The sequence below is a fragment of the Neodiprion virginianus genome, chromosome 2 (genome assembly GCF_021901495.1).
Source record: "Neodiprion virginianus isolate iyNeoVirg1 chromosome 2, iyNeoVirg1.1, whole genome shotgun sequence".
In the NCBI taxonomy this organism is placed as follows: Eukaryota; Metazoa; Arthropoda; class Insecta; order Hymenoptera; family Diprionidae; genus Neodiprion; species Neodiprion virginianus.
Window position 1 is genome coordinate 42,442,778 of NC_060878.1, and position 27,025 is coordinate 42,469,802.

At 45.1% G+C, this 27,025-nt stretch overlaps 1 protein-coding gene across 2 annotated transcripts in view; it reads right to left on the reverse strand.

Moving 5' to 3' along the window:
- The window catches only part of LOC124299238 (ecdysone-induced protein 78C), a 53,685-nt gene that overhangs the window by 17,408 nt on the left and 9,252 nt on the right, over positions 1 to 27,025 (reverse strand). The window contains exon 1 of one of the 2 annotated variants that reach the window (XM_046752302.1): positions 23,285 to 23,881. The exons of the other annotated variant lie outside the window; for it this stretch is intronic. Within the exon in view, the coding sequence (XP_046608258.1) occupies positions 23,285 to 23,567 (283 nt within the window). The 5' untranslated portion in view covers positions 23,568 to 23,881. Of the gene's footprint in view, positions 1 to 23,284; positions 23,882 to 27,025 lie in introns of those variants that run through there. 2 annotated transcript variants of the gene reach the window in all.

A 27,025-nucleotide genomic window follows, 5' to 3' on the forward strand; every position in this document is an offset into this window, starting at 1 on the left:
CTGAACGGTGGGAACACCCGGATACAAACGAATAATGGCAGAATTCGTATTCTCCGGAAATTCAGTGACACAATGCACGATGTGTTTGAATTTTAGTAACACGGTAGATTCTGGCTAAACTGAACTAATATGGTTCCACCTTAGCTCGGATAATCGAAAAACTCAGATAATAGAGAATAAAGATATAACGATACATTTATGAATGATAACGCGTAGAAATTATAGGCTTTGTTATGAATGAAGAGACTTACGTGGTTACATCAACTCAAATATCCTGAAAAGCAACTTGAATTGCAATTATATATATTTAACAATAATCAAGAAAAACAGGTCACGAAAGCAAAGCGAAGACGAACTCGGACAAAATTGGCACGGACAAGCGAGGCTCTACTGTACCGATTGCTAGATCAAAGTATTAATTCGTATCGGCGCAAAATACCAATGTCAAAAGAGGAAAGAAAAAAAATTCATTAATATTTTCACCCATTCCGGTTAGCTCATCTCAAATATGTACGCTGGATAAATCGTTTGGTTTCTAGCATATCACAGTTTTGCAGGCTTATCGCGATGTTTACCCTTCATCTACTAGACCGAAACAATCGAATGAATTATTCACTATTGTATTATTGAAAGGCTCAGCTTACGACTTTCGACAGCGAAGCACTGCGCAAATTTACTCGCAAGATCAGTGTTTCTGGAAAATTGCATCTTAAGACGGAGGATTGCGAGAAGAGTCATTTGCGAAATAGTGGAAGTGTTTTGTCCCGTGAGTAAACACGCCCGACTGAACCCGTAGTAGTTACAGGGCATGGTCTGGTGAGATTCTACCTTTTGTAAAGTCTACGGCACCGCAATATGGCTCGCAGAGTTCGTAGATAACGCACGTAGTCCGACGCACAGAAAGACCCTCCGGGACCACGGCTCTTCTCCCTTCCGCCTCTAAGCGCCGTACGACTTGGGTATCACTTAGCATGCTATTAATAAACGCGGTTTGCTCTATTTACATATTATTAACTCGATAACAGCGAGGGCGGCAAATCGTATAGTACGTGGTAGGTCCGGAGGAGGAGCGCTTCTGCGGCCTAACGAGTTGGCCGTGCTAAATTACTGGGTTTTTTTTATTAAGTGAACCAAGTGTCTGGCAGTGGGAGCTAGATGGCAACCGTTTTGTGTCTCGGTAAAGAATAAGAAATTGCAAAATAACGAAGGAAGCGAAAAAGTGAGTCAAACGCTCTGAATGTGAATCAATCGTCAGTGTACTACTGAAGAAACTCGGTGTACGCACTCTGGGAATCAGCGAATCTTCACCGATTCGAATTTAGAGAGAAGTGAATATCCCGACGAGCGTAAAAAAGGGGTTGGAAAAAAAACTTACAATCAGATGCGAAAGAATTAACTGATGGTGTAAAGAAGCATGGGCCAAGGCACGGTAGTCAGGAATGACGTGTACCGTCTAGTGCCCCACGAAGGAGTCAGAGCGTCGCAATTGTCCTTGGGCAGTCGAGCGTGTCTCTGTTCTACGCAAGTTCAAGTGAACCACTGCAATGTCAAGACGCAAGCGTCGGCAAAAGCGTATAATCTTCAGACTTCGTCTTGACAGGAGCCTAGATTCTCGCATACGTAGAGTCCGCATTCTACCATTCCACGTATTCCAAGTCGGCTGCACCAATATCCGATTAGGCCTACAGTACACCGCACACCGCACACCGAGCATACACGGTTTAACCGATGAAGTTAGCGATTACTTTCCAACGATAAGTATACCTATCCGCATGCCACACCGACATAGTTTTTAAAGAAATATTGCGGTGTGGCAGGAATAACGCTAGCACAAAGTATGCAATCGTTACTGGTGAGAAATCAGAGCATCATTTGGTTGAGTGAACCGTTTTGACGAACGTTCTGTAAGCAGCCGATTCCAGGAGTTCTCTCTTATCACAGCCCCGAATCCGGTTACTCAGCGGTTTTCCTTACGCACGGGCATTTTTTCGCTGTATCGTCACGGGCTCAGCTTTGTGGATTTTCTTTCCATTTGCATATTGTTTGCCGTTTTCCATTTAGTCTGCAGGCGATGGGTGTACCGCGGAGCAACGACACTGACATCGTGAGAATTGCAAGCGTAATGGTAGCCCATTATGATAATAAACACTTCTGGACTTAGAATCAGGGATACCTGCCATGGCGAGGCCAATTGACCTGCACCGCAAACCGTGTATCGCGCAGCAATTTCAACAGCCCTGTAGACCAAGCCACTGGAATTTCGACGTATAAATTATACCTATGTTACTCAGTTTACGGGTACATGTGCAGACTTAGACTCGCCTCGACTAGACCACCAGCTCCGTCAACGTCCCGCAATGCCCGGTGCGCTACCATTGCGTATCTGACGCACGCCGCACGCAACGCGTAGCATATTTTAGAATTATCTAAGAGCTCTGCGAAGAAAACATGTGCATAACATATTACGGCGATATTAAGTGCCCGAATAGGCAGGTTCGACTCTGCGGTACCTGCCCCCATCTTGGATCGACCCCCAAGTCTAGAACCAGCTGGCCGGTGGCGCTTCGATATCGAGGATTTGAAATCTCCACCGAATTGGCTATGACTGAACGATGAGATCCAAGATGTGGCAACTCGATGCCTCTTTCCTTCCGTCGCAGTTAGGGTCTGCGAGGAACTTGTTTGCACTCGTGCCAAGAAAGTAGTAACTTGAGGTTACCGACTAGGTCCGCCGTGACGACGGGAGGTCGCATAGTGAAGGTCGAGCGAGGAACGGGCAGCATCGAACACCCCTTGTTTACAAGGAAGCCTAGCCTCGTCACCGTATATATTTACTTAGGTCACCGCATTCGCATTCACTAAGCGTTTGTTCGATCCTCCTTTCCCCCGTTCCTCCGTTCCCCCGATCCTACGCGCAAAGTGCAGTGTGCGAGTGTGCCTCTAGTGCCGAGACGTGTCGGCATCCGTACCCTCCTGGAACACTGTGCCAGGAAGGCCGCACCCTTCTTTATTAAGTACCTACCTGCCGTCCGCACGAGGAGCCGAGCGCAATCTAGGTTTCCTCTCTGGCCATTCCTTTCGCTTTTATTTATCTTTCAGTTTGATACACCATCCGAACGGCACCCTGGCGCTGCCTGCGATTTGATTGTTTTCCTCGCACAATTTCAATCCAATATCATACGTTGTCCGCGTATCGATCATATGATGTAAGTCATCTCATATTGAAATAACGTAATTGCATTCGCAAGTACAGATTGCTATTGTCAAGGATTTACCAAAGAATCAGTGGCACAGAATGACGTGAAAAACCACCGAACAAAGTATCAGAGTTCCTTCTTAGCGCAGCAGCTGTACCGTCGACCAAACGACGTTGGATTAGTTTTGCAAGAAGCGGTGTAAAAATTATACAGCAAAACCCGCAGCTTGTCAGTCGCTAGGCGCACGTACGGTGTGAGTTTGTCGGACGTCTAATTGTAGGATAGTTTTGCGATCAAGAGTCTGGAATAGGACAGGTATCCGCGTATAGAGGCGGAACGCTGCACCGAGAGTATAATTTATGATTACGTTTACTCGCGCGTTGCTCCTTCGCGGAGACTTTCCCAATGCACTTTCTAGCCTCCGTCACCCACCCATGCAGCTTATCCGCGCCTATCTATTTATCTATCCATCTATCCGTCTATCTATCTACCCTGTTAGCCGCGGCACAGGCCTACGTATGCCTCGACGTAACTTATAGCTCCGATATATTACGATCGCCCGGACTGGTTCTACCTATAGGTATTTAACATTATACCTATGTGTACGCCTGTCTCCGCACGTAGGTATACTTACTCTTTGCTTATTTGTACCCGGGTTCGTTCGTTCCCGAGCTTAATTGCAACGCGAGGCGAACATGTTGCCTAGATCCTACACCCACACGCGCAGGCACTTTCGCAAAAGCTAGTACGTACAAGTGGCGGATGCATTGGTTCTCTGCGCGCGAAGGAGGAGAAATCACGTATGTGCACCTCTCGACGCGCATGGCTACAGTCGGATGTGTTCAACCTGCTTGTCACCGCCGCGCACGTTGCAGGACGGATCAAAACGCGATCATGGAGAGATTATTACCCTCGGGTCACGGAAGACGTCGGCATAAAATTCTGCGGACGGTGTAACCTGCAGCGAGGGCTTGTAGCGAAACAGGTGTTACGTGATGAAACACGGAAACGTCCGCGTAACGAGTCGAGCCTGCGAGCGGTGCTAGTTATAGGCGTCGGTGTTGCACTTACTGTACACCTTCGGCCGCGTGTAATTGACTATTAATACTCGGTCCCCGGGGAGGTTTCGAACTCTCCTTCTTGTAGCACATTCCTCCGGAGTGCTCGGTCCTTTCTGCTTTCTTAGCTGTCCGTCCGCTCGCTTCGATCGAAGAAATTCAGACAACGGCGAACGGGCGCGGATCCGTCGGTTGGTAGACACCAAACAACTCGACGCATCGCGGACGTGGAAAAAGAGTTAGGCACGCATCGGAATGATTAACCCGAAGCGATAACGGCACACGCACGGCACGGCACGACACGGCGCGAAGCGACACGGCACCGGACGGTCTAGTGCGGAGGGTACGATTCTCGGGATACAAAAACCGCAGGGAAAAATGGAGCGGAAGGGAAATGGAATAAAAGAGCGTATGAAGAAGATTCGCATCGCGGTTCTTTTGTGCTCGGGAGCTGCAGGGTTCCCCTCCGCTCTGCTTGTTCGACAACGCCGAGCCTCGAGCCCGCGGGCGTCGACCTCCGCCAGCCCGGGACTAAATTCTCATTCGTCGCAAGACGTACTCGGATTCGATTAGCGAGATTCGCCTTTCGTTTTTCATTTGGTGCCAGAAAAATCTCTGAAGTAGGCGGAGACGGAGGAGGGTTAATGTGCAGCTAAAAACGTAAGGAATGCGTAAGCGTTGGTCAAAAATTGGAAGGATCAATATTTGGAATGGACGATATATCGAGATTTCAAGCATGCGAAATCAAGATTTCGAACAATTCATATTTGAAATTTTGATATATCGGTCGTTCCAAATATTGATCCTTCGAAGTTTTTACCCCCGCCCGAATGCACAATGGAACGAACATCGCCGCTGCGCGATAAGTCGTTCATTTTCATGCTGAAACTAGGTGTATTATATCACCAGCGATGCGGGGACGTGCGATGAGATGAGGCCAAGCATAATTTTCCGTAGGTATATAATATTCACCGTAAGGCTATCGGCGTTATTAATCTGTAGCCTTGTATCCACCGTGGCAGACACGTGAGAAAAAGTTACGAGAGATACATAGTCGAGTTCATTGCCACGGTTATACCTACACGTATAACGCATGTAACGCGTTGTTGTGCAACTCTTTAATTACGTCTGAATTAATTGGATGATTGTGAGCCGACTAATTAGGGCCAGGCAGTGATCCCCACGTGGAAAAATTATCATACGTGAATATCCGGATAAAACCGTTCATTCCGATCCGTACAATCACGGACTTGATTCCCTTAAATTATTTGGTACGATCGCGCACGAAACAATACAAGGGAATCAGATCCATGGGCATCCCTCATCCAGCGCTGATCGAGTTGGCAATAACAATTGCCAGGAAACATAGACGGAAGTGCAACGTAGCCTCTCGGCATTTCAACGTTCGTATACCGGGCGCAGCTTTTAGCGAGTTGAATGCGGGGATGTAGGTAGGTACTGTCGGTTTTTATGAGCAGCACCGGAGGAGCTGCGGAAGACCGGCGGAGTATCTCGGCGGACGGACGGACAGACGGACAGTCGAACGCTTATGCATAATTCATAATGGCAAGGTAAGACGCAACGTAACAACCACGGGAACACCGCCCTCTCCCTCTTTCCCTTCCTCTCCGACCTCTCTCTCTCTCTCTCTCTCTCTCATTCTTCCGGGCAATTATACCCATTATCGGAAAAGTTTGAAACTGAGAAAATAATGCAACGGTGCCCGACGAACCATCGTCAACGTTGTCATTACGCTCCGGTTACCGTCGTATCTTTCCGAGCTACCTTTCACGTCGCCGTCGAAGAAACATGTATAAATGATTTCAACCAACTGTATCCCAAAGGCGCGCTAATCGCCGTAGGGGATATATACATTTAACTTTTGACGTTCATCTCTTTATCTATGCTTCTACGTAATACGTTTTTTATCCCACGTCTGTCTTATTTTCGTCCTCTGTTTCGCATGTGAAAGGAAGCTATCATCCGCCTCGTTTATGCAATAAGTCGTCGAAAAAATTGAAGAAAAATTTGTTTCCCCGATCTATTGACAATGAGAAAATGAGATTCGGAGCCAATTACTTCTTGGATCTGTCATCTGACTGGCGGCGTGTATGCGTTATTAAAGTCCCCTCTCGAATATATAAAGCCTGTATGATCTACATTATTATCATTTGTTGAAACTTGTCTCGACCTTAACCGAAAATGCGAGCATTTCCCCCTCGGGCCCGGAGGCGAAGCAACTTCCGAAGGAGCTTCGTTATCTTCTACTTGTATCAATGCTTCAGAGATCAAGGAAAGCGTTTTCGTCAGGCAAGATGTGGGACGATTGACATAATTCGATTATGACCCAATGGGCTGAGAATTTTCTACTTTTTCACGGTTCGGGAATATTTGGCAAATTGAGTAATCGAAATAAACGTAAAAAAAAATGTTTTTTTTTCACTTTTCTCAATTTCATCCTATTTCATCGATCGATAATAAATCAACTCCATTCTACACAGGTATCGTTGCACGAATAATTCAACTCCAAGGGAAACTTTACTCGCAAAATTAAATTGTAATCTCGTTTCATTTATCATAAATATAATCTTACTTACAAAGTGTTGATACTAAATAAGTGAAAGATAAATGAATGTTTCCACTTGAAATTGAAAAATATTTCGAATGAAACTATAAATTATCAAAAAACTTTTCCGCTATTAAGACTAAATATTGAAATTTACAAAATTTCGGTTTCACATGCAGCGTTTGTAAAAAATACGAGATAATCGATTAATCGCTTAATTTTTACCGATCCAGTCGATTAGTTTTTTGGATTCGATTAATAGATGCATCGATGATTTTTAGCTGATTGTGAGTGGCCGTCGCTATCAGTTCGCGCGATTCTGGGATTGCAGCATCCTTTTCGGCAGCATTAGAACCGGCAGGCTTGCAGCGAATCTGTAATATGCATCCGTAGTTATAATGCTGATATAATATGGGCATATCTTCAGCATCGTGGCGATGCATCGTCGAGGGTTCGGAACGGCTAGAAACCGCGAGGCCGGAGGTTACGGCTCTACCGGGACGCGGATCGTGTATACCCGTAAATCTCTCGTAGATCCTAAATCTATAAATTCACGCAGCTTTCTACACACGATCCTAGATATATGGAACGCATACACGATATTGCTAATCCGCATGGACGAGGCTGAAGATTTCGAGGTGTCCGTTATAACGCTGCATGGAGATATTCATCGAGCGATTCAAATTCGTACAAGATTATACATACCCGTGCAACTCCAGCGCGCACTACAAGCATGCTGCGGGAGTTAATTAAACTTCACACTCGTCACGATAAATCATGAAATAACACTCAAACCCGTTTCCTTAGAGATAAAACTAAACACGCGTAACTCTCACGAACGTGAATAATTTTATTCACTTTGCGGGGGATCCTTTTATACACGCCTATCCTCGAAGTTTATCGATTATATATACCATATATATATATATATATATATATTGTTACCTAGATTTATCATCTGTAACATCAACCTCGCAGAGAAACAACTTGAGTCTTCTCAATCTGCGGATATCAAAAATTTATGCCGCGGAACACTGATAAATCAAACGTTTCACCGAAATATTGTTACTGTTATTATTATTAAAATAAATTTTATACTTGTGAATACGGAAATTGTCATCTTTTATGCCTCATTCGAGAAAACACGTTCCGAAGGGAAGTTTGTTGACAAACTTCTCTTCGATTTAGATTCTAGAATCTAGAATTTTCAGTACAGAGCATCATCTGAATTAATTGAAACGGCTACTGTGACCTGCGTTATTCATGCGGCATAGAATTCGCCGAGGTGACGTGTGTGTGCGATTTGGGTCATTGCTCTGTCGTAGAAAAATATGCGTTATACATGTATACACGTATATGTATATTGTACACACACCGCGCGTATAGACACGTAGACATGTGTTCGCGTACGTGTTTCCCAAACGTGAGCTGAAGATCGAGCAGCAGTAACCGCTTGCTACACGTCTTACTGACGAAATTTTTTAAGCTGTATAATTGACGATGACTCAAAAAATGAGACAAGTAATTAAATAAATATACGTTAGAGATTAGGCGTCTACAACCGTCGCGACTGAATAAATCGTAAATTTTGCCCCCCTGCCCCCTGCCCCCGGCTCTCTTCCTCCTTCGGTTGTCGGCTTGTTATTAGAGACAGCACCGCTTAAGTAAGATGGCGGCGGCTGGGAGGTAACGGTAATTCGAAGGTGAATGCTCTAGCAAATTGCGAATCACAACAGACGAACGCTGCGCCAACACTCGGCTGGGCCAAGAAAAGCCGAGCCAACAAAACCGAACCGAACCGAAACAAACCCTACCTTAAATTACCATACATTATCTCATCTGCGAAATTGTATGTGAGTATGTGGATAATGTTTCAAACTCTCGTTGAAGAGTCGCCGTAAATACGTATCGGTGATTGCTGACAAAGTTATAAATACCTTCTTTCTACGCTGGCAATAATTTTTCTCTGTACGTCGACTGTCGCCGGATCCTCGCTACTGCGTCTATTAAAAAAAGTTACATGCTGTTTGGTAGGGGTGACCAGCTTTCGAAATCGGATTAAATCTGTCGAATTCCCGTACAAATTTCGCGTTTTTTTGCAAATAAGCTGTTTCACATGCAGCCAAAAATACCGAGAAGACGGCAATATATGTACATGATGTGCGCGGAATAGGATAACCACGAACGAAGAAATTTATTGGTGTACATCGGCGAATTTTTACGCCGCAGAAACACAACGAGAAATATCGGTGTCAACGATCTCCAAACGAGTTCGACATTCCAACGCGTTCAAACTTGCGTAGAGTGTAAACAGCCGCAACATAATCGGTTGGTCATCCTACCGAACGAGAAAGGATCGAAATAATTTCGACGCAATTGCGGCATCGTGAGTGAACTAAGTTTGTTTTTTTTTTTTTTTTGCAACACTTGCTTGGAAACTTCCATTTTCGAAGCCTGTGGGACGTGCGTAAAGTAACATATTTCTTAACAGTGGAAAAATATAAATTTACGGCTTGTATCAGCGCATGCGCACTCTCGAATGACGCTGCGTTGTTTTTTTTTACCAGTACCGAACTGTCAGTGACGCCATTGTGCGTGATCTCGGTTACCTGATTTCAATTTTACCCGCTGCCAGTGGCATCTTCGGTGTTTCCAAAATCGAACTCTCGTCAACGGAAATTCTGAAAAACATCAAGATGGGTGACATCTGACTCGTACGATTACAGCGCCAGCCTTCGGCTTGAACCAGAAGGCACACCTATTCGGATATCGCTTACTTTCCACACTTGTCGCACGATTATAGGTATTTATACCGTTGATTGCTCTTCAACGAAAGAACGAAATGTCGAGTACTGTACCCAAAGTCAAGTCCCGGGCCCTATCATAGGTTCAACCGAAAAGACCTCGATCGGCAGTACATATAATATCAGGTCCGTTGGTGTTGCTGGTGACAATGAGCACAGCTGCTGTCAAACTCGTCGAACTGATTCTACCGGTTCTCAATGACACTCCTTGCCGGTCCTCGTATTATGCCCAAGCGTGTAACGGTGTATGTCAACTTACGTAAGGAGCTTACGATATCGCGGCATGGGAAAATGTGTTCGGATCCCCGGACCATAACGTTGCTGGCGCAGGACTTGCATCGGGATTCTGAGGCTCAGGAGTCGCGCAATTTCACTCCCGCCGCAGCTCGAAGATCTATATCAGTGAGAAAGGATATTAATCCTGGGACCCCCGCGTAACAGACGCACTTTCTATTCCCGGGGGTTCACGAGGGTCGTGCAAGTGACTCGACACGCTCGCGTTGATAAACGCTATGCCTATAATCGTCGAAGTGTCTGCATCTGGCAAGCTAATGCTCGAATCCCTGGAAGGCGAGGAACTGCAACAGTCTGCGTACCGCGTTGTGCATCTTGCCAAGACCAGGCTTGCCGTTTTTACGCAAAGCTGCAACAGCGATCCTGCTGACAGGAGAAAACGAAGCGCGGGGCTATGTGGAACGCTTTCTATCGCAGGCAGCGGCGCACGGGCAAATGACAGAAAAAGTGAAGCGTGCAAAAGGAGCTTCGAGATTAAAACTGAAATAAAGCTTTGCCATATTTAGCCCCTATCCCGTATTTTACATCCCAGGCGCGCAACGTCCGTAGTCGACTCTCCTCATTTTGCTCTATCCCAGGATTATCCGACGCGCAATTTTTCAGCACTAAACTGGGTTTAACTGTTCAAAAATTAGGCTCCGGCACCTGCGATAACTTTTGTAATTCGTCATGCGATAGGTACTATTCGCCGGAATAACTCTGCGCTAATTCCGCGTGGAGGAAAAGTTTTTGCCTCTTCAACAAAATCGATCTGTAGCAACCTCTCCCGTCATGGATGGCATCCCGTCACGAAGCCAATAAATATTACTAGAATATCGTAGGAAAATACGGTGAGATATCTTCGTTCTTCGGCCCATTTATCTTAGAAAATTTTGACCTACTCATCGCAAGAATCCTTCTCAATCTTCCCTAACCGATTTAAATGCGTAGATTAGATTTTGCTGTCGAAAGGACTGAAGCATTTTTCTTTCGTGTGGAAAATGATTCAAATAATTTCTTTGTTTGCGTCGGCACAATGTTTGGCGGGTTATACATTGAGCCAATAATTTGTTCTTGATAAGATAATTTCGCTCAGTCAAAATTGAACATTCTTCGGAGCGTATTGCGCAGTTTTTACCGAATTGAAATGCTTCTGAAAGATGTCAGAGAATATCGATCGTACCGAGATAAACGGTATATGTATGAGCGCCTAGAATAATTTTAATGAAATATTCCGTTCAGTCAGTATGCCTTTCAAGTGGCCACAATGCGGTGGCGCGCAATTAGCCATCCTTTGCATGTAACGATCCCGGCCGTGCGGCGGAGTTTTCGGTCACGCGATTGTTATTAATGCAAGTCGAAGGTGTTATCGACTTAGCCTGAAAAACCTCGAATCCGGCCGCGCCTGCACTGCATCGACCACGTAGTCCGCAAGGACTGAGGAATTTTTTACCGAACACTTTTCGTACCAAGATCGATAACTTTGATTGACAATCGCTCTGGAAGATCGATCCAACGCGCAACGTTGCGGATTAATCTGCGATACCTGGATATATCGAACGTCGGTGATCAAACCAACGTCAGTCCTCGTTTATTCGCCTCAGATACAACTGTTAAGAACCGTGAATCTGAAGTTGACGTTGGGATGATCTTCGTGGCTCAAGTTTTTGACAATATCCTCTCTCCGTTCAGATTCAAATCAGGCTGATCCGAAAACTTTTCGTATTCCCGAATTTTCAAGGAAAATCGAACGTACGGATCGACGATCGAAGTTAACTGCAGGCCGATCACCTGCACTATTGCTGCAGGGAGACTTTAATTATCTCCTTACATCGGACTTATGTCAGACATTGATTCCCAATCGCTATTATGCGTAATTAAGTCGTTATATCTGCCGCACGATTCGTAACACAGCGACGCATATTGCATAACGGCCATGCCGCTGTTACCGTCTTGTATATCGCGTAAATCAGAAAGTCGTCACTTTCGCTATGTGGTTTACGAAATTGCCGCATGGAATCGGATTTTCAATCGAGATGCTGCAGAATTTTTACATGAATTTAACAAGTTTTCATTGCTGATTGGGTGAATTTTTATTTTTACACGTAACATAATTACGCGCGTAAAATCTGTGACGCAACTTTTTATTTTTTTATACATTCTTATACCGCAGCGTGATATCGACCCCGCGCTGACAGAGTAAACGCTCAGAGCAAGAAGAAAAGCAATATGTATTCCAACTCTGGTACTTCAGCGTGAAGAATTTCCTCGTCAACCCGTAGTGGAATAATAGCATAAGAATTTGATATGATTTATACTTCGATATTCAGAAATACCGAGCGAAAAGATCGTTCCATTTAAATCGGACTATTCGCAATCGAACAAACTGACAATTCAATTCAATAAAAATTTCTTTCGTCGAAATAAATTTTACTTCAACTGATCAAACTTTTGTCGATCTTTCCCCGCGTACATCTTCTCAAAGTACAACAGATACTTGTAGCGCGTCGATCGTGGATAAATTGACGAGAGAGCACACCGTCGATCAAAACGAGGAATAAAAGAGATCGCAGCAATTGTACCGTGATAATATAATCGATCTAATAAACTATTTCTTCACCGTGAATTACAATGATGTATAGACATTCAGCTGTAGGTGAATATCAGCGAGCCAGAATGCGCGCAACATCAAATGCAGGAACACAGAGGGGCTTTGTGATCGTATCGAGCAGTCGGACGTCGTACAGTTCAAGCAGGGTATGCAGGTATACCTTTTACCGGGCGTTGCGTAAGACGAGATATCGCTCGTGTTCCCCTCTCGCTTCATCTCCATCTCTCCCGTGCCTTTCTCTCCCTTGCCCCCCGCCCCCCTCCTTTCCCCGTTTAGAAGTCTATCAGCTAATCCAGGTAACGTGTAATTCGCTTTTTCTCCCACCTAGATCCGCGTCTCATTTTATTTCATTGATTTTGTCAGGCAGTTGCTTGCCGCAGCTGTTTCCTGGATCGCCTGCCGCGGCCAGCGCAGACTCTAGCTGTGTAGCCACGGAACGACTACGTATTTACATTAATACGTGTTTTACCCGCATGCGTGTACATGTGAGCCTGTGTGCACGGCTACAACCAGTCTGTGACGTCACGACCGTAGTCGAGGCACAGAGAGTTCTAAGGTTTCCGGGTTCGGATTTGATTTATTTAACCCCATGGAATACGATACAACGTCGCATCTCGGCAAGCCGCCGCTGCCGCTTCCTCCGTGCATCGAGAGGTTTATCATTTCGAGAAAATCCGACGGTGCAGCCCGTAACAAGTAGTTCACGAGAGAAAATCACGAATCATCGTGGACTCTTATTGATCGCCGATAGTTTGCATCACCGTGGCGTAATTAAGCCGGTATTATACCTACTGAACGCAATATAATGAATGCGACGATGCGTCGATGATGCCCGGCGCCTTCGCTCTCGTTTAATCGTAAGAGTGCCGTAGAATTTTACACGCAGGAACTTTATCCACTAACCACCGGACAGAGCCGGGCTAGAGTCAAACTAGGAAAGCTCTTTGTTCGCCGAGGGTTCGAAAGTGGGCTCCACCTAACGTACAAATGACCCTTTGTCATGGAATACCGTACCAGCAATCAGATCCATGGAGCTCCGGAGCTCTCTCCTTCTCTATTTTTCTCTCTCTCCTCGATCACCCCGCTTGGGCACCTCTGCCATTTCCCATGGATTCATAGCCACACCCATAAAACGGTTGCAGGAGATACTGCGGCAGGCCAGATTGCACATGGTTCAATCCGGGAACAAAAGCCCTCGAACGTGTACAGCGAACTATGTTGTCGTCACGACTGTCACCGATTCATCCGCCAGCTCACCTTTTGCACCTACGATCATCCAAGCTGTCTTTCATTTCGCGGAATTTCTCGATAATCACCAACAGCCGACGTCCCTCGACGAGAATATTTTTTTTATCTAACTTTCTTTTTTCGCTTCCATAACGCGAAATCATTTTTAAGCTTCGACGAGATATTCTTCATGCGGTGCCTGGACAGCGTCTGGTAATCGACACGGGATATGAGATGAAATATTCACGCCCTGGCTGATTCCGTTCATTAAACATTTCAACCACTTGATTTTACATCTCTCTGAATCCGGAACATTACGGTTATGTGTCTGGACTTCCAAGTAGCCGCATATGTCGTGCTCCTGATCGCAAGGTGAATTATTTCCTCCGATACGAAATACCACGTGAGAGAGTGGATCGACGATCGTGTTGGGAACGTGCACGTACAGTGTGTTCTTCCCACACATCGATGCATTTGCATTGTCGTGATCGCGTGCAACGAAGCCCGCCCTGTCCGTCTTATAACGAGATTGCGTAAGGATCGGAGCGTTCTAACGCCTTATGCCTTATGGGTTATGCATCGCGGCACGCAGACGTAAGATCTGCCGGCCGAACGCGGAAGAGGCTGCGTCTCGATTGGTACAACGTGATACGTAATGCGCTATTTAACTCCAGCGCACAGATATAATATTCGTGGTGAGAATTATCCATTGATGGACTTGTATCGGATCGACTATACGCGCGATCGTTTCGTACGCGTCTCACTGTCGGCTACTTCAGGAATTCAAGAAAAAACCGCAAGTTTTGCAATGAAAAATATTATCAAAATTTCCCCGTCCAGCTGATTCTCTTTGTTGGGCGATCGAATGTTTTCTTCGTCGTGTATGCTAAAAGCATAATTTACAGAAACGCGTAGTTTCCTGCTCGGAAATTCAGATTCCACTACTGTTTCCGTTTTTCTCTCTCCTTCTCATCTTCTATCACGCATTTCCATATATCCGCGGCCATCTTCATTGTTTTGTCATACCTCTTCTCGGCTGGTGCAGATTCGCCCTGGCAGTTCGCCCCGTCCTCGTTTCACCCACGATCAGAGGAAGTGGTGCAGGTAGCAAGCGTGGCCGGATCTTAGAGCGAGAGATCCATGGCCTGTCTCAATGTACTCATGTTGCTAACGCAAAACCGAGCACAACCGAGGCTTAACCCAGTCAGGAGGCTCACTACCAGAATAACTTCTTCCGCGTTGCATTATTAGACGCGATTATTTTAGCGCGGAGAAATTCACGAACATTTCTTTTTTTCTTCCACGCCACGGGCAGATGCTTTTGCACATCGTAAAGCTACTGCGCTTCGAAGACGCTTTTCTAGAGAACCTTTAGCTTGATGGATTTTTGAGGTTTCGAATCGTGAAGGTTTGAGTCTTTGTCGCGGACCTCTTAGCAGCGAACACAAGCCTCGATGCGTTCCGATTTTTATCATTCTCGTTCGTTTCTGCTTCTGCTACTTTCGACCCCACAGCGCAATGGCGACCAGCGATTGGCTTGTATTTATAGAGATGATTGCGTCAGACATTTCGGAAATAGGTACGATGCGTCGTACGATGGCAGCCTGAGACTTGGAGATTCGCGGTAGAAACGTGGGCAGGTGGACGCGCCCCACGTGTTATAAGTATACCTGTGAAAGGGTACCGGAGACTTTGTTCTCGCATGGTTCGAATGCCTGATTTTCTGCCGCGAAAAACGTTCCGTAGCTAACGAGGAAGACGTATCCCAGGTCGATATTTCAGATTTGATTTCTTTTGTAATATATCATAGTAGATTAAAAACTAGGCGATTCGTATCTTTTTCTATCTGCCGTTAAACACTTTCGGGGGGTGAAACCATCCTCCAACATAGGACGTGTCAAGGGGTGATTTGGCAGTCTTTGTTTTCTTTTTTCAATTGATAAAATTAAAATTATATTTTTCATGGCTTGTCACGAGAAAACTTTTCCCGTTGGATTGGTTGAAAAAATATTGTGTTCTTGTGGGTGAAACTGACAAATCTGCCCTTGACATGCCTTACTTTGGAGGGATTCAGCCCCTTAGAGTGTTTAATGGCGATAAAAGAAAAATACGTTTCGCCTAGTTTTTAGTCTCCTGTAACGTATTACAAAAGAAATGAAATCGGAGAGATCGACCCGGGATACCTTCCTGGTGAGATTATGACCTTTTGCCGTATACTCCCTGGGCGCCCGATGATGCCTGGGTATACGTATATTGAGCGCCAGGAGTGCTGCAGCGAAGTGTCTTTTCGTAATTATTCACCGTGTGGTCAGACTCGCTTGCGTCCGTAGGTACGACTGTCGTCGGCATTCCAGCCACAGCGCCAAGAGTTGACGCGCGCACGCTTAAAATTCGTCTTAACTCTATCTTAAGACCATCTGATTCCCCCCTGGGTTCAATGCCTTGTTGATGAATCCCCCACCAAGGAAAAGAGCGCGATCAAATATCGTCCAGCCTTGCTTGACCGACTCCACGTGAATCTGGCAGCAGCAGACGGACAAGATTTACTCGTCTCGAATCGTTCCCGTCGACTGTGACGCGTACGAGTTATTTTTCCCCCAATAACTGTGCCGAAAAACTTGTAGTGTATACGTTCATTTGACATGGGTAGCGAACAATGGACATGAATTAGGTGACTCCGTGCGAATGAATTGTTACCCTGCAGCCAGCAATCAAACTACGTAGTTTCCTTCAATCTTCGCCAACGTTACATTCGCTTCCGATTTTTCGACTCTTCTCCACACTTGTCTGCAGACTAGTTTCTTTTCGAATATAACGTTTTTTTTTGCCGACAACCACTTATTGTTAGCGCAAATCGCATAATGCACGTTATCGCACGAGAAAAAAAAATGTGTTGTACGTACAGGGTAGATTAAACTCTGGTTTTAATATTGGCAGTTTGCTAAGAGTCACACAGACCCAACAATACCATAACCGAATGCTGCGGTTTACACTTCCTGGACAAGGTTATTTCCGCAGTATGTGTTATATCTATAAACTCGAAGTTGATGCGACGTTCGATTGCACGGATTATTAGTCACCTTACAGAGGAGATACGATGCGTGAGTGTTAATTGCAGACATGTCCGAGTATAGTGAAATGAAATTAATAGGTAATTGCGTGGATAGGAAAGCAAGGCAGTGCCGGGACTACTTCGCCGCGGTAGAACCTAATGGTGAATAAATATTGAACCGCGCGTTGCAGGAAGTGTATATCATTTGCATTCGCGTACCTACGCCTTCAAGTATCTTCGCCGTATCTCGACGGCCGCTCTCCCTTAGTTCGCACACTCGGAGGTAGATCTATGTGTAACCGCCGTAACGCACACAGCTGGGAACCCTCCCGGTATACCGAGAACCGAAGGAAACTGGAACACCGTACCTAACACGTTGTTACACCGACATGTACGTAGTAAGTATCAACACAAGCGGAGGGGAAACGACCGATTCTAATCAATTTCACTTAATTTCACTGTTGCATGACCACTTCATACAGGCGACTCGCCCACTCCTTCTCATTCCCCCTCTCTCCGCCTTCCTACTTTGCCTTCCTGGTTGGCGCCAGGGTAGGTATTCTATCTATCACGCTACGATTCCAGGTTGAGAGTCAGGCTCGATGGGACGCACTGTTAGTTCGATGTCTTGGTCGAGAAATTAATCGGACAGGGACACTTCGTACCCCTGCTCATGCTGTTCCTGCATCTGTGATCGATTGCAAGTAAGGACTGAATCATTCGGCGTTCATTGTCTTTTTCTTCGCACAGCCGATCCGGTGTTGAATCGCAACGTCCTTGTCGGTGTTTTGAGATTTGGAAAGCAGCGCGAGCTGTGCAAGGAATGATGAAAAGAGATACGACTGACCGGAAGTATTTGGAAGGAAATTATATGTACGAAGTGCATGTCGAGTACGTAAATGGTAGTGGAGGATAGGTTATTTCGTCGCTGGTACGCGGAGAGTTTTGTTCTCCGTCAGTTCGTCCGTTATGGCGTCTCCGAGGCAGATCAACTTTTTCTCCAACTTGAGCCTCGGGGAACCAAGGCAGTCGGAATACTAAGTCACCGCTCTAAGCCAATAAGGCTGGATTCCCTATTCAGAACTAAACTTCTAAGATCTTTGCAGATGTGACAGGTGCATGGTTACTCAGGCACAACCTTCCGCGAATCATAAAATAATCCCATTTCGTTTCCAAACCACCAAAAAACACCCGATGGGTAACGTCAGAAGCACATCGTCTGGTTAGTAAACACGATTCCAACGAAATCTCAATATAATGGAGGATGCTGATTCTCTTTTTGCTCACGGTCAATTAGATATCTGAATAAATTCTATTTCTACGGTGATGATACATTCAACGAAATGAACAGATTTAATCGGTGTGTGTATATATATATACATAGGTAAGGTCTGAACACAAACTCATTAACTGGTTGGTTTAATTAAAGGTACATGCTTCCGGCGGAAGATCTCGCGGTGTATCTATACCTTTATACCTGTGTGCGAGGTGTACACCTAGGCACGTTGTACGTAGATAGGATAGTACAGATTAGGCTAGGATAGGATGGGATGGGATGGGATAAAATAGGATAGGACAGGACAGGATAGGATAGGTACGCTGCGTCCAACAGGTACCCTGAGAAACCGCAGGGTTTTATTCGGTAGGTTGTACCTATACGTATACCGCCTCGTACACCGACCAAGACGGCTTCAAGTGTACGGTATGTACGTGTATACATTGGTAGCATCACTTCACTTCAACGATGATATATACCCTCATCGAGTTCATTGCCCCTCGAGGTGCGACAGAGACGTAGGCACCGCTATGCCTGCAAAGTTGACGAGACGGTTGTGCCCAGGACGGAGATGGCGAACGGGTGGGATAGAGTACACGGAGAAGGTAGGAGGAGGGGGGAGGGGGGGGGGGAGGAAGGATAAGAGAAAGAGAGATGGAGGAAAGGAGAGAAGACGAGATCAACACACGCCTGGTTCCCTCTTGCGATTAATAATTCACACGCAACTCCGATATGAGACTCGAGACATGCTCAATGGATTATTCTCTTTGTCGTGAGGTAAACATCTACATGTCAGCCTGCCCTATACGCACACGTGGCACACAACCAGCGTATGGAGACGACGCACGTTGCGTCCTGCCAAACAGTCAATCCTCTGATGCGGTCCTGCATCGGACAGATTCCCCGAGTATTTGGAGAAAGTAGGGAATTGATATTTCTGCGTAGGTATAAGTCTTGCGCGTATGTGATATACGCGGATCTGCAGAGAATGGATAGGTATATGAGATGATATGTGCAGAACGGATCCGTCAATTCTCGGGGTCATGGACGAAACGCGTTGCCCCCGACTCATTGATCGTCGGTATTATGTGATTTCCCGCAAGAATTTTGACGACCTGAGATCTTATCCAGTTTTACGACTTCTCGCGATACGCTGTACACAGGAATCAGCAAACACGTGCAATGATACATCGTGCAGAGGTGTAAATACCGATTAAATAAAAAGTTTTCGCCACAGCTTCCTGGTCGTTTGAGATATAATCGCTTCACCGTCATTTATACGAGGCAGTGATTATCCGTGACAAGTGATCAAGTTAGTGGTGAGTAACCGAGCATCGCAGGATACGAAACGAATTTGCTATTGATAGAAAGAATTCAAGTGAATTTATGTCGTGTCTACCGGTAAAAAATTTCTTCACGTTGAACAAAATTGTCGATATTTGAAGAGAGCGAACGTATCTCGCATCTAGAATTTCGCGCTAGGGATTTCATTGATGTTGAAAACCCTGGAAGCATTCGTAAAACTTTAGACTTTCCCACTTCCCCGAATTGTTTGCAGGACGCAGTTTCGGAAAGGTAATTTTACCCGAACATCGTACATTTGTTTCGTCGATCAAGAAACAGTGATTCGGAACAAGACGAGGTGAGTGCAGCTCGTCGATCGGGTTCTAGATCGACAGCGTCAGGCATAACACATAGTAGGTAGGTACCGCGAGGTATGCTAAGCCCCTTATCTCACAAGCTACGGTACAAGGTATGATCAGCCCGTGCGTCGTCATACATGATACAGCGACTACATGTGTGTTACGGCCAAAGGCGGGGGCGGAGGCTGCGGTAGGAATACCAACAGATGAGCGATAAGGATGAAATAATTTCAACCGGTCGGATATTTACGCCGGGATCGGCGTATCCTCCGGTGCTTGCCAAATCGCGGCGGTAGACCCATCCGTCCCAGCGAAAACGAACATATGCTGCACATTAGGTACGTATATGTATTTAAATCTCTCCCAGGATATTCCGGGCTGGTTGTTTAAAGCACCGACCGCGTGTTGCGGGAATTACAAATGACATATATTCCAGTACGCCGAGCGAACCTCTCACCGTTTGCGGCCCCCGCATTAAGATGTCACATCACAATATCCCTAGTCGCCAGTGTCCGTCTGCATTCGGTGGAAAAGCTTCGCATCCATATCCAGGACTAGGAGATCGAAAGGTGCGCGGGTCTCCCGGTATCGGCATATATTATACACATGTCCACGGCGTCTCCACCTCTCTCTCTCTCTCTCTCTCTCTTTCTCTCTCACCGACGTTCATCGCTCCACGCGTTATTCTCATGCCGCATGGGAAGCTCGTAGGTATACAAGCGCAAAGGAGATGCACGGTGATTTTTAAACAGCTGGGTTACGCAACCTTCGGATTCAGTTGAGTTTCGTCCGAGGCGATGCCACTGTCCGCTGACCGCTGGCCGTAGATACCGGTCGGTCACTGGGCACCAGCCGGCGTCCGCTGGTCAACGGTGACCGTGGCACTGAACTAGTATACTTGAAACTTTCACGCCGGATGACCGCCGTTCGCGATCTTTTCGCCGACCTTCGCGATAAGCCGCGGGACGAAGCTCGCCGCATGTCCTAGGATTAGGCTCCGGATTATCACTTTTCCGATGTGAATCCGTACAGCGGCAGATGGGGTCGGAAAAAAATGGCAGCAGCCTGCGGCGTAACGAACCGAGTTGTCGACTCCACTCTTGGAACAAGTTGAGAATGCAGACCGCTTATACGTATGATATTTGATCGTTGCCGCCGAAAGACCCCCAGTAAATTGTACCAGCGCCGGGCTCGATCCCACAGAAAAGAGAATAATTCGAACGATCCAATCATCATAGATCGCAGTCGTCGAAGGGCAAGCGTTGAGATACACGAATGGTAACAAAGATGATGTTGGTTCCGTTTCTGTTTTTTATTACGAAGAGTGGTGTCCGCATGAGTAGCGCACGGTGGATTATTATAGGCATTTGGCCAGGCTCTGCCGTGGTATAAGGCTTCAAAACGCCTTTCGAATAAATTTCAGTAATCGGGCCTTGACCGCTTGGAGATTGAAATTCAAAGTCGAAATTGTGAGACGATCGACAGATTAGCGTCGTCCGGGGTCCGTGCCGTGGATCGCGAATGTATAATTCAGTCCTATCTGGGTGTCAGTCCTCGCCCAGCCAGCGTCTCTACATACAGTTCCCTCTTTGATCCGTGTGTTCTTTGGCCATATTTCTCATTCACCGTTCCATATTTCCCCAGTAGCCGGAATCTGGCTTATCGCGAAGGGCGTGGGTATCCTTCGGTTTATTCCGAATCACTGATTATTTTCATTCCTATCGGTAAATCGAGCGAGAGGCGACCCCGCGCATTGGGTCATCGGGTACGATGTATATTCCATTCCAGACTGTCGATGAGTACCTACGACAAGAATATGTCCAGAGTTCCGGGTGACGCATCAGCTGGTGGTTCAACGTAATTTGATCCTAATTCTCCGGCACGCTATCTCAGAAAACTCTCGTTCTACCTTCATCATCGAACCGCGCTGAGACTGATTTACGTCCAAGTGCGAGATTCGAGGTCGTCGAGGTCCACTTTTGAATAACGTGAAAGCCTATGTTAGGGTCGACAGTATTCTTGGCACAGGCATGTGGCTAAAGAATATACTTTTGCCTAGTTTCAGATTTGGTTGCAGCCGAGTAAGGTAATATCATACATCTCATACAGCCCGCTCTGATTGGGCTCCGATACAACTTGTGCCAAACGACGGACCACAGACTCGTGTATTCAGGTAAAGGTTTTCGCAAGCTTGAGAGTTATCATCGATACACCGAATTTCATTTCCAACTCTATGCCTCTAAATATCCCATAGATTGCCATTCTACGTTTAGAATATGAACTACGTTTTAGGCGTCAATTTTTTGGCCCAGTTTTGAGCTTGCTTCGATACCCATCATCCAGTCTTCCTGGTTTCGCGTTCCTCGAAGGACAAAATGGCGACTGTTAAACGCGAGAGAGTGCAGGTTGCAAAAGGAAATGAAAGGCGAATGATTTCGCCCGGTCTGACTCCGCGCGAGCAGTGCGAGTGAAATGTCAGCCTCGAAACGAGTGGGAGAAAGAGTAAGCAGATCGTAAGTTGTGTATCCACATACCTACAGTATATACCTTACATACTAACACACTTCTATCGGAGCAAAGTAATATCGATATTTGGCCAAGTTTTATTTTGTAGGATAACGTAGGAAAGATGGAACTAGGTATCAGGCAAAATTTTCCAGCAATATTTTCACCATTACTATTGATTCATCGGCACTAAGAAGAAATGAATATATAATGAATACGTCCGAATTCATCTTTTCAATTTGTTCGAGGCTACAAGTTCTGTACTGCTTGCGAGTAAGTTGGCAATTCGTCAATGCCACGTGGATACCATTATGCGAATGATTAACGTTAACGGAAACCCGGGGGGGGGGGGGGGGGGGGGGGGGGGGGGTTGAAATTCAGAATTTTATAAGTTCCGAAAACGCCAAATTCCGAATTCTTTCGAGGCGAAACTTCAAGCAAAGAAATAAAACTTTGACGAAACATCAAAGTCTATAATGGTCCGAAACCCGACGCTCAAGGTTCCGAAAGTGTGAAAATGAGAAAATTTGAAAATCTGAAAAACCGAAATTCTGTGTGATGGAAGATTTTCAGTTCTGTGAATTTCTGGCTTGGAGATATTTCACCACTTTGATCTTTCTTCGTTTTGGATATTAGAAATTTTTACGATCGAAATCTTGATCATTCGAATTTTCGGTTTTTCCAATTTTTACACCCACTCGTTGAGTAAACTACCCCGTGTGAGTATGTTTTAACTTTGGAAGTTTATTCTATCGAAACGTTATTTTTCGAAATTTTGCTCTATCGGAACATTACTTTTCGGAACTTTGCCTTATCGTAACTTGAATTTTCGGAATCTTGCATTTCGGAACTTTGAACCGTCGAGTTTCCGACCATTCGAGACATTGTTGTTTCTTCGGAGTTTGATTTCTTTACTCCAAGATTCGCCAGCAAATAATGCGGAATTAGGCGCTTTAGCAACTTTTCAAATTCGGAATTTCAGCCCCACCCAAAAACCCACGTGTAAAATATGAAACGCCCGGGATGAATGCAAGGAAATGAATAAAAGTAAGAACTTAAAAAAGAAACAAACCTTTCTTAACCACGACCCCCGGCGGGGCCTGGACGATGGGGAGGGACGTACTCGTCGGATTTACGGCCAAGTTCCCCGGCGTTCCTGGGGGCGGCGAGGCGCTGGCGCTACCGACGGACCCGTGATCGCTGAAGCCATGGGTACTGTTATCCTCGGGGCCGTCGAAGAAGCTAAGACTGAAATCGCTTCTGGCGTCAAAGGACACTTCCGGCGTGAGGGTGTCCGGCGCTGGTGCGCTACCCAGTCCCGCGCTCAGCGATTGGTCGATTTTGAATACGTCCATCGTACGATACTAGTTGGCGAATTCATGAAAGTCGAACGTTCGATCACCCTGCTTCGCGAATAAATACTTGAGATTCAAATATCGGATATATGCCACAGGCTTCCGGTGCACCTGCTCTAGGCATTCGTGATCAGTGATCCAGACCCATTATTGTCCTTCCACTCGTACGCGTTTTACTCGTATTTATAGTTTATTGCACCGGAGTACAAACTTTATAGCTCGATGGACGCGTATAATCGACGTATTGAACAATCGTATTAAGCACTGAACCGCAATGTCGTCACTTGGATTATCACTACATTATTATTATTATTATTATTTTTATCATCGGTGTCGTTGTTGTGTCTTCAATAAAAATTGTGTAAAAATCAGTTGAAGGAATTTGAAACCAGTAAGTTTTCAAACAAATGTATGCGTAGTTAAATCTTGTAAATTTACCGATACACCTCCGGTTTCGCAAACGAGAAGAGGATCAGCGTGTTATATGGTTGCAGCACCGGTACTCATATTTTACGCTGATCTCAATTATGATGGAATTACAACGATTAATCAGTTTTGTAAATTATAAAAAAAAAATCATATACCGACATGGAATATAATTCGAGAGTATCGATCACGGATTATTTTCGTTGCTGCGACAAATGAAAATATCAATTTCAACGTCACAAGTTGTGTCATACCTGCAATTGATATGAAATCTCTAAATTTTCGTTTCCGCACTCGTGAGTTTTGTCGATTTTTGTCCCCCTTTTTACTTCTGTTGAAAAACGTAAGCGGGTGTGAATCACGAAACACAACGGTGTAGAACTTCAACCCATTCTTTTCCAACTCTTAATGTCCGACGTCTCTCCTTAAGGTGAACCCTTTTTTCGAGTCACGTTATAGCGGCAGGGTATTTTCATTTCACACCTCAAGCTTGGGTACCTCATCGCTGAAACGAAATAATACGAAGAAAACGTAAATAATTAAAATCATAATGGTGTAATGGTAAAACAAGAAAAAACGCGAAACCGAAACAAATTAAAACCTTTCCATGTTTCAGAAAAACTGTACTGAAGTTTGTCGAAAAAGTTATGCGCGCTCAGAAGAATCAATTCGTGGATTCGTATTTTCATTTGAGGAAGCCAGTTTCCAAAGTACATCGTCAGTCAAAAAAGTACTACAATTGTCAGAATTTCTGCGGTCTTCGGAGATTTTAAGTCAGTCAAACGCGAATTGACCGCGTATTCAGCCGATGCCTACATCTTGAAAATATACCATCAGTCTTACAGGAGTGAAAATATAGAGGCAATGCGGAGACGAAATCCTACCACTGGTATACGTCTAAAGTCAGTATATTTATATGCGTATATGGCATAATATCGCGAAAAATATGAGAAGCGAAAAGAATTGGTATGAAAATAAAATAAGCAGTGAAGCGATGTGGCATCACGAGCAGCGAGAAAAAGTGAATGTCATTGCCGTAATCTTCGGCCGTTGACTTCAGGACTCGTCCTCTTACCTATATCTATATACGTATAGTATACTTATTATACGGTGCAGCTCGCGCTCACCGTAACCGCTAAAACTTTTCATTCCGTCTGCGATCTTTGGACTGTGAGTACGTATATTAAATTTGCTGTTTCACCTTCTATTATTCTCTAATTTCCTATTCTCCTATTACTTTTCCTTCTCCGGCGATTCGACTGACACTCCGTACAGCAAGAACATTCAGAAATATCTTATCTGCGGGCGGCAGAGATCGATAGGCCGATTGTTTACTGCCCTTAGCATGTGGTGGGGAGCTTACAAGGTTCTCCCAACACCGTGGCAGCGGAAAGAGGTATAAAGAGCTGCGAGAGCAAGTTATACGACATTCGTTGATGTTCCGCCGCGCACTATTATGTTGCAGAGCTTGCAATGCGCGCCGATTTAATAGACGTGAGATAGGATGCAAGTATATAAGACGGGGGTACAAGGAGGCCGCAGCGCGGATTTATTTATCACCGCGAACGATGCCGCTAGGAGATGCAACGGCGAACAAGTCGCGTGTCTATTCTACGCCGCTGCAGGCATGCAAAAACAACGACGACGACGACGAAATTGCAGCCTCGCGCCGTCGAGCGGCCGTGCGAAAATTTCGAGCCGATCTTCTTTCGAGTCATTCGCTTACTGTGATGTCACGCAATACTACACAGCTAATTTTTATGCCCCTCATCCGTCGTCGATTGTACCGAACCCGCGTGTCTCAATTCGTCACGTTACAATAATTGACAACCTGTCTTCTTTGCGCTAGACAAAATTATGACCCTGTCCCTTTCTACCTCGGAGTCTGTTCGATTATTTATATAATACGTATATATTGCTTGGAAGGCGTGTCTGGCCTTAATGAAGAGAAAAACACGCAGGATAATGAGAAATCGGCTGTCGCTCTTTAAATGCAATACCTACCGTCTACCGCACCGTCATCCACGAGGACCGTAGATGAATTTATCATATTATTATAATGTACTACGAAATTTGATATTTACGTATCTTCAGCTATTCCGAGTCGTCTCGAGTTTCTGTTTTATTAACGATATTTTGTTGACGTGTGACTACCGGCAATAGAGTGAAATTACAGTTTTGGATCCCAAACATTTACCTAAATTTATTCCGAGACCCGAAGAGACATGTTTTTGGCGTACGATAATTTTCTTTCTCAGTCGTTTACCTTTCCTGCGTAAATTCCGAGTAGTATACGTATGTTTTTTCAATGCACAAAAAACTCTGCGTTTAAGTGAAAAGAGAAAACTATCAAAAGTAACGAATATCGACACTATAAAGAATATTCTAAAGACTAACGTTGTTGAAGGTGAAATTTTAATATATTACTAGACGTGGTCTAAAGCTTGCTATTTCGCAAATCCTGATCATTCGATGACTCAACCCCCTTTCCTCTGACATATTATACGTATGTCTTTGAAATCGCGGTGTAAAGTTTGAACGACGCCTTTTCGCGACACATGCCGAATTTGGAGTAACCTCTACGTTTGTTTGAAATTCAATGAACAAGGGAAATGAAAAAAAAGACGAAAGCAAAGGAAACGTAAATAATAAGGAACAAGTAAGATCGCTGCAGGCGTTATATTCAACGGTCAATTCACGTGAACGTTTAACCGCGGTTATTTTTGAAGTAGATAAACAGGCAAGTAGACAGAAATGAAAGAGATCGACGAGATCCATGCAGGATCAAGTATAGGAACATATGAACGTCGGTTGTTTTCTCTTTATATGCCACGAGCTTTCACGTCACGAACCATACCGCAACAATCGAGTGTTGCTTTTTATTCGGGAACGTTTTATCCTATTTGCTATAGTAGATGTAAAGCATGGAAATTCACCACGAAAGCTATTGGAGCTGGAACTTGAAACATTTTCATTGAAAAAGTAATGAAAATCTTGGGGTGATGATAATTATCCTTGTTTTAGATCTCCTA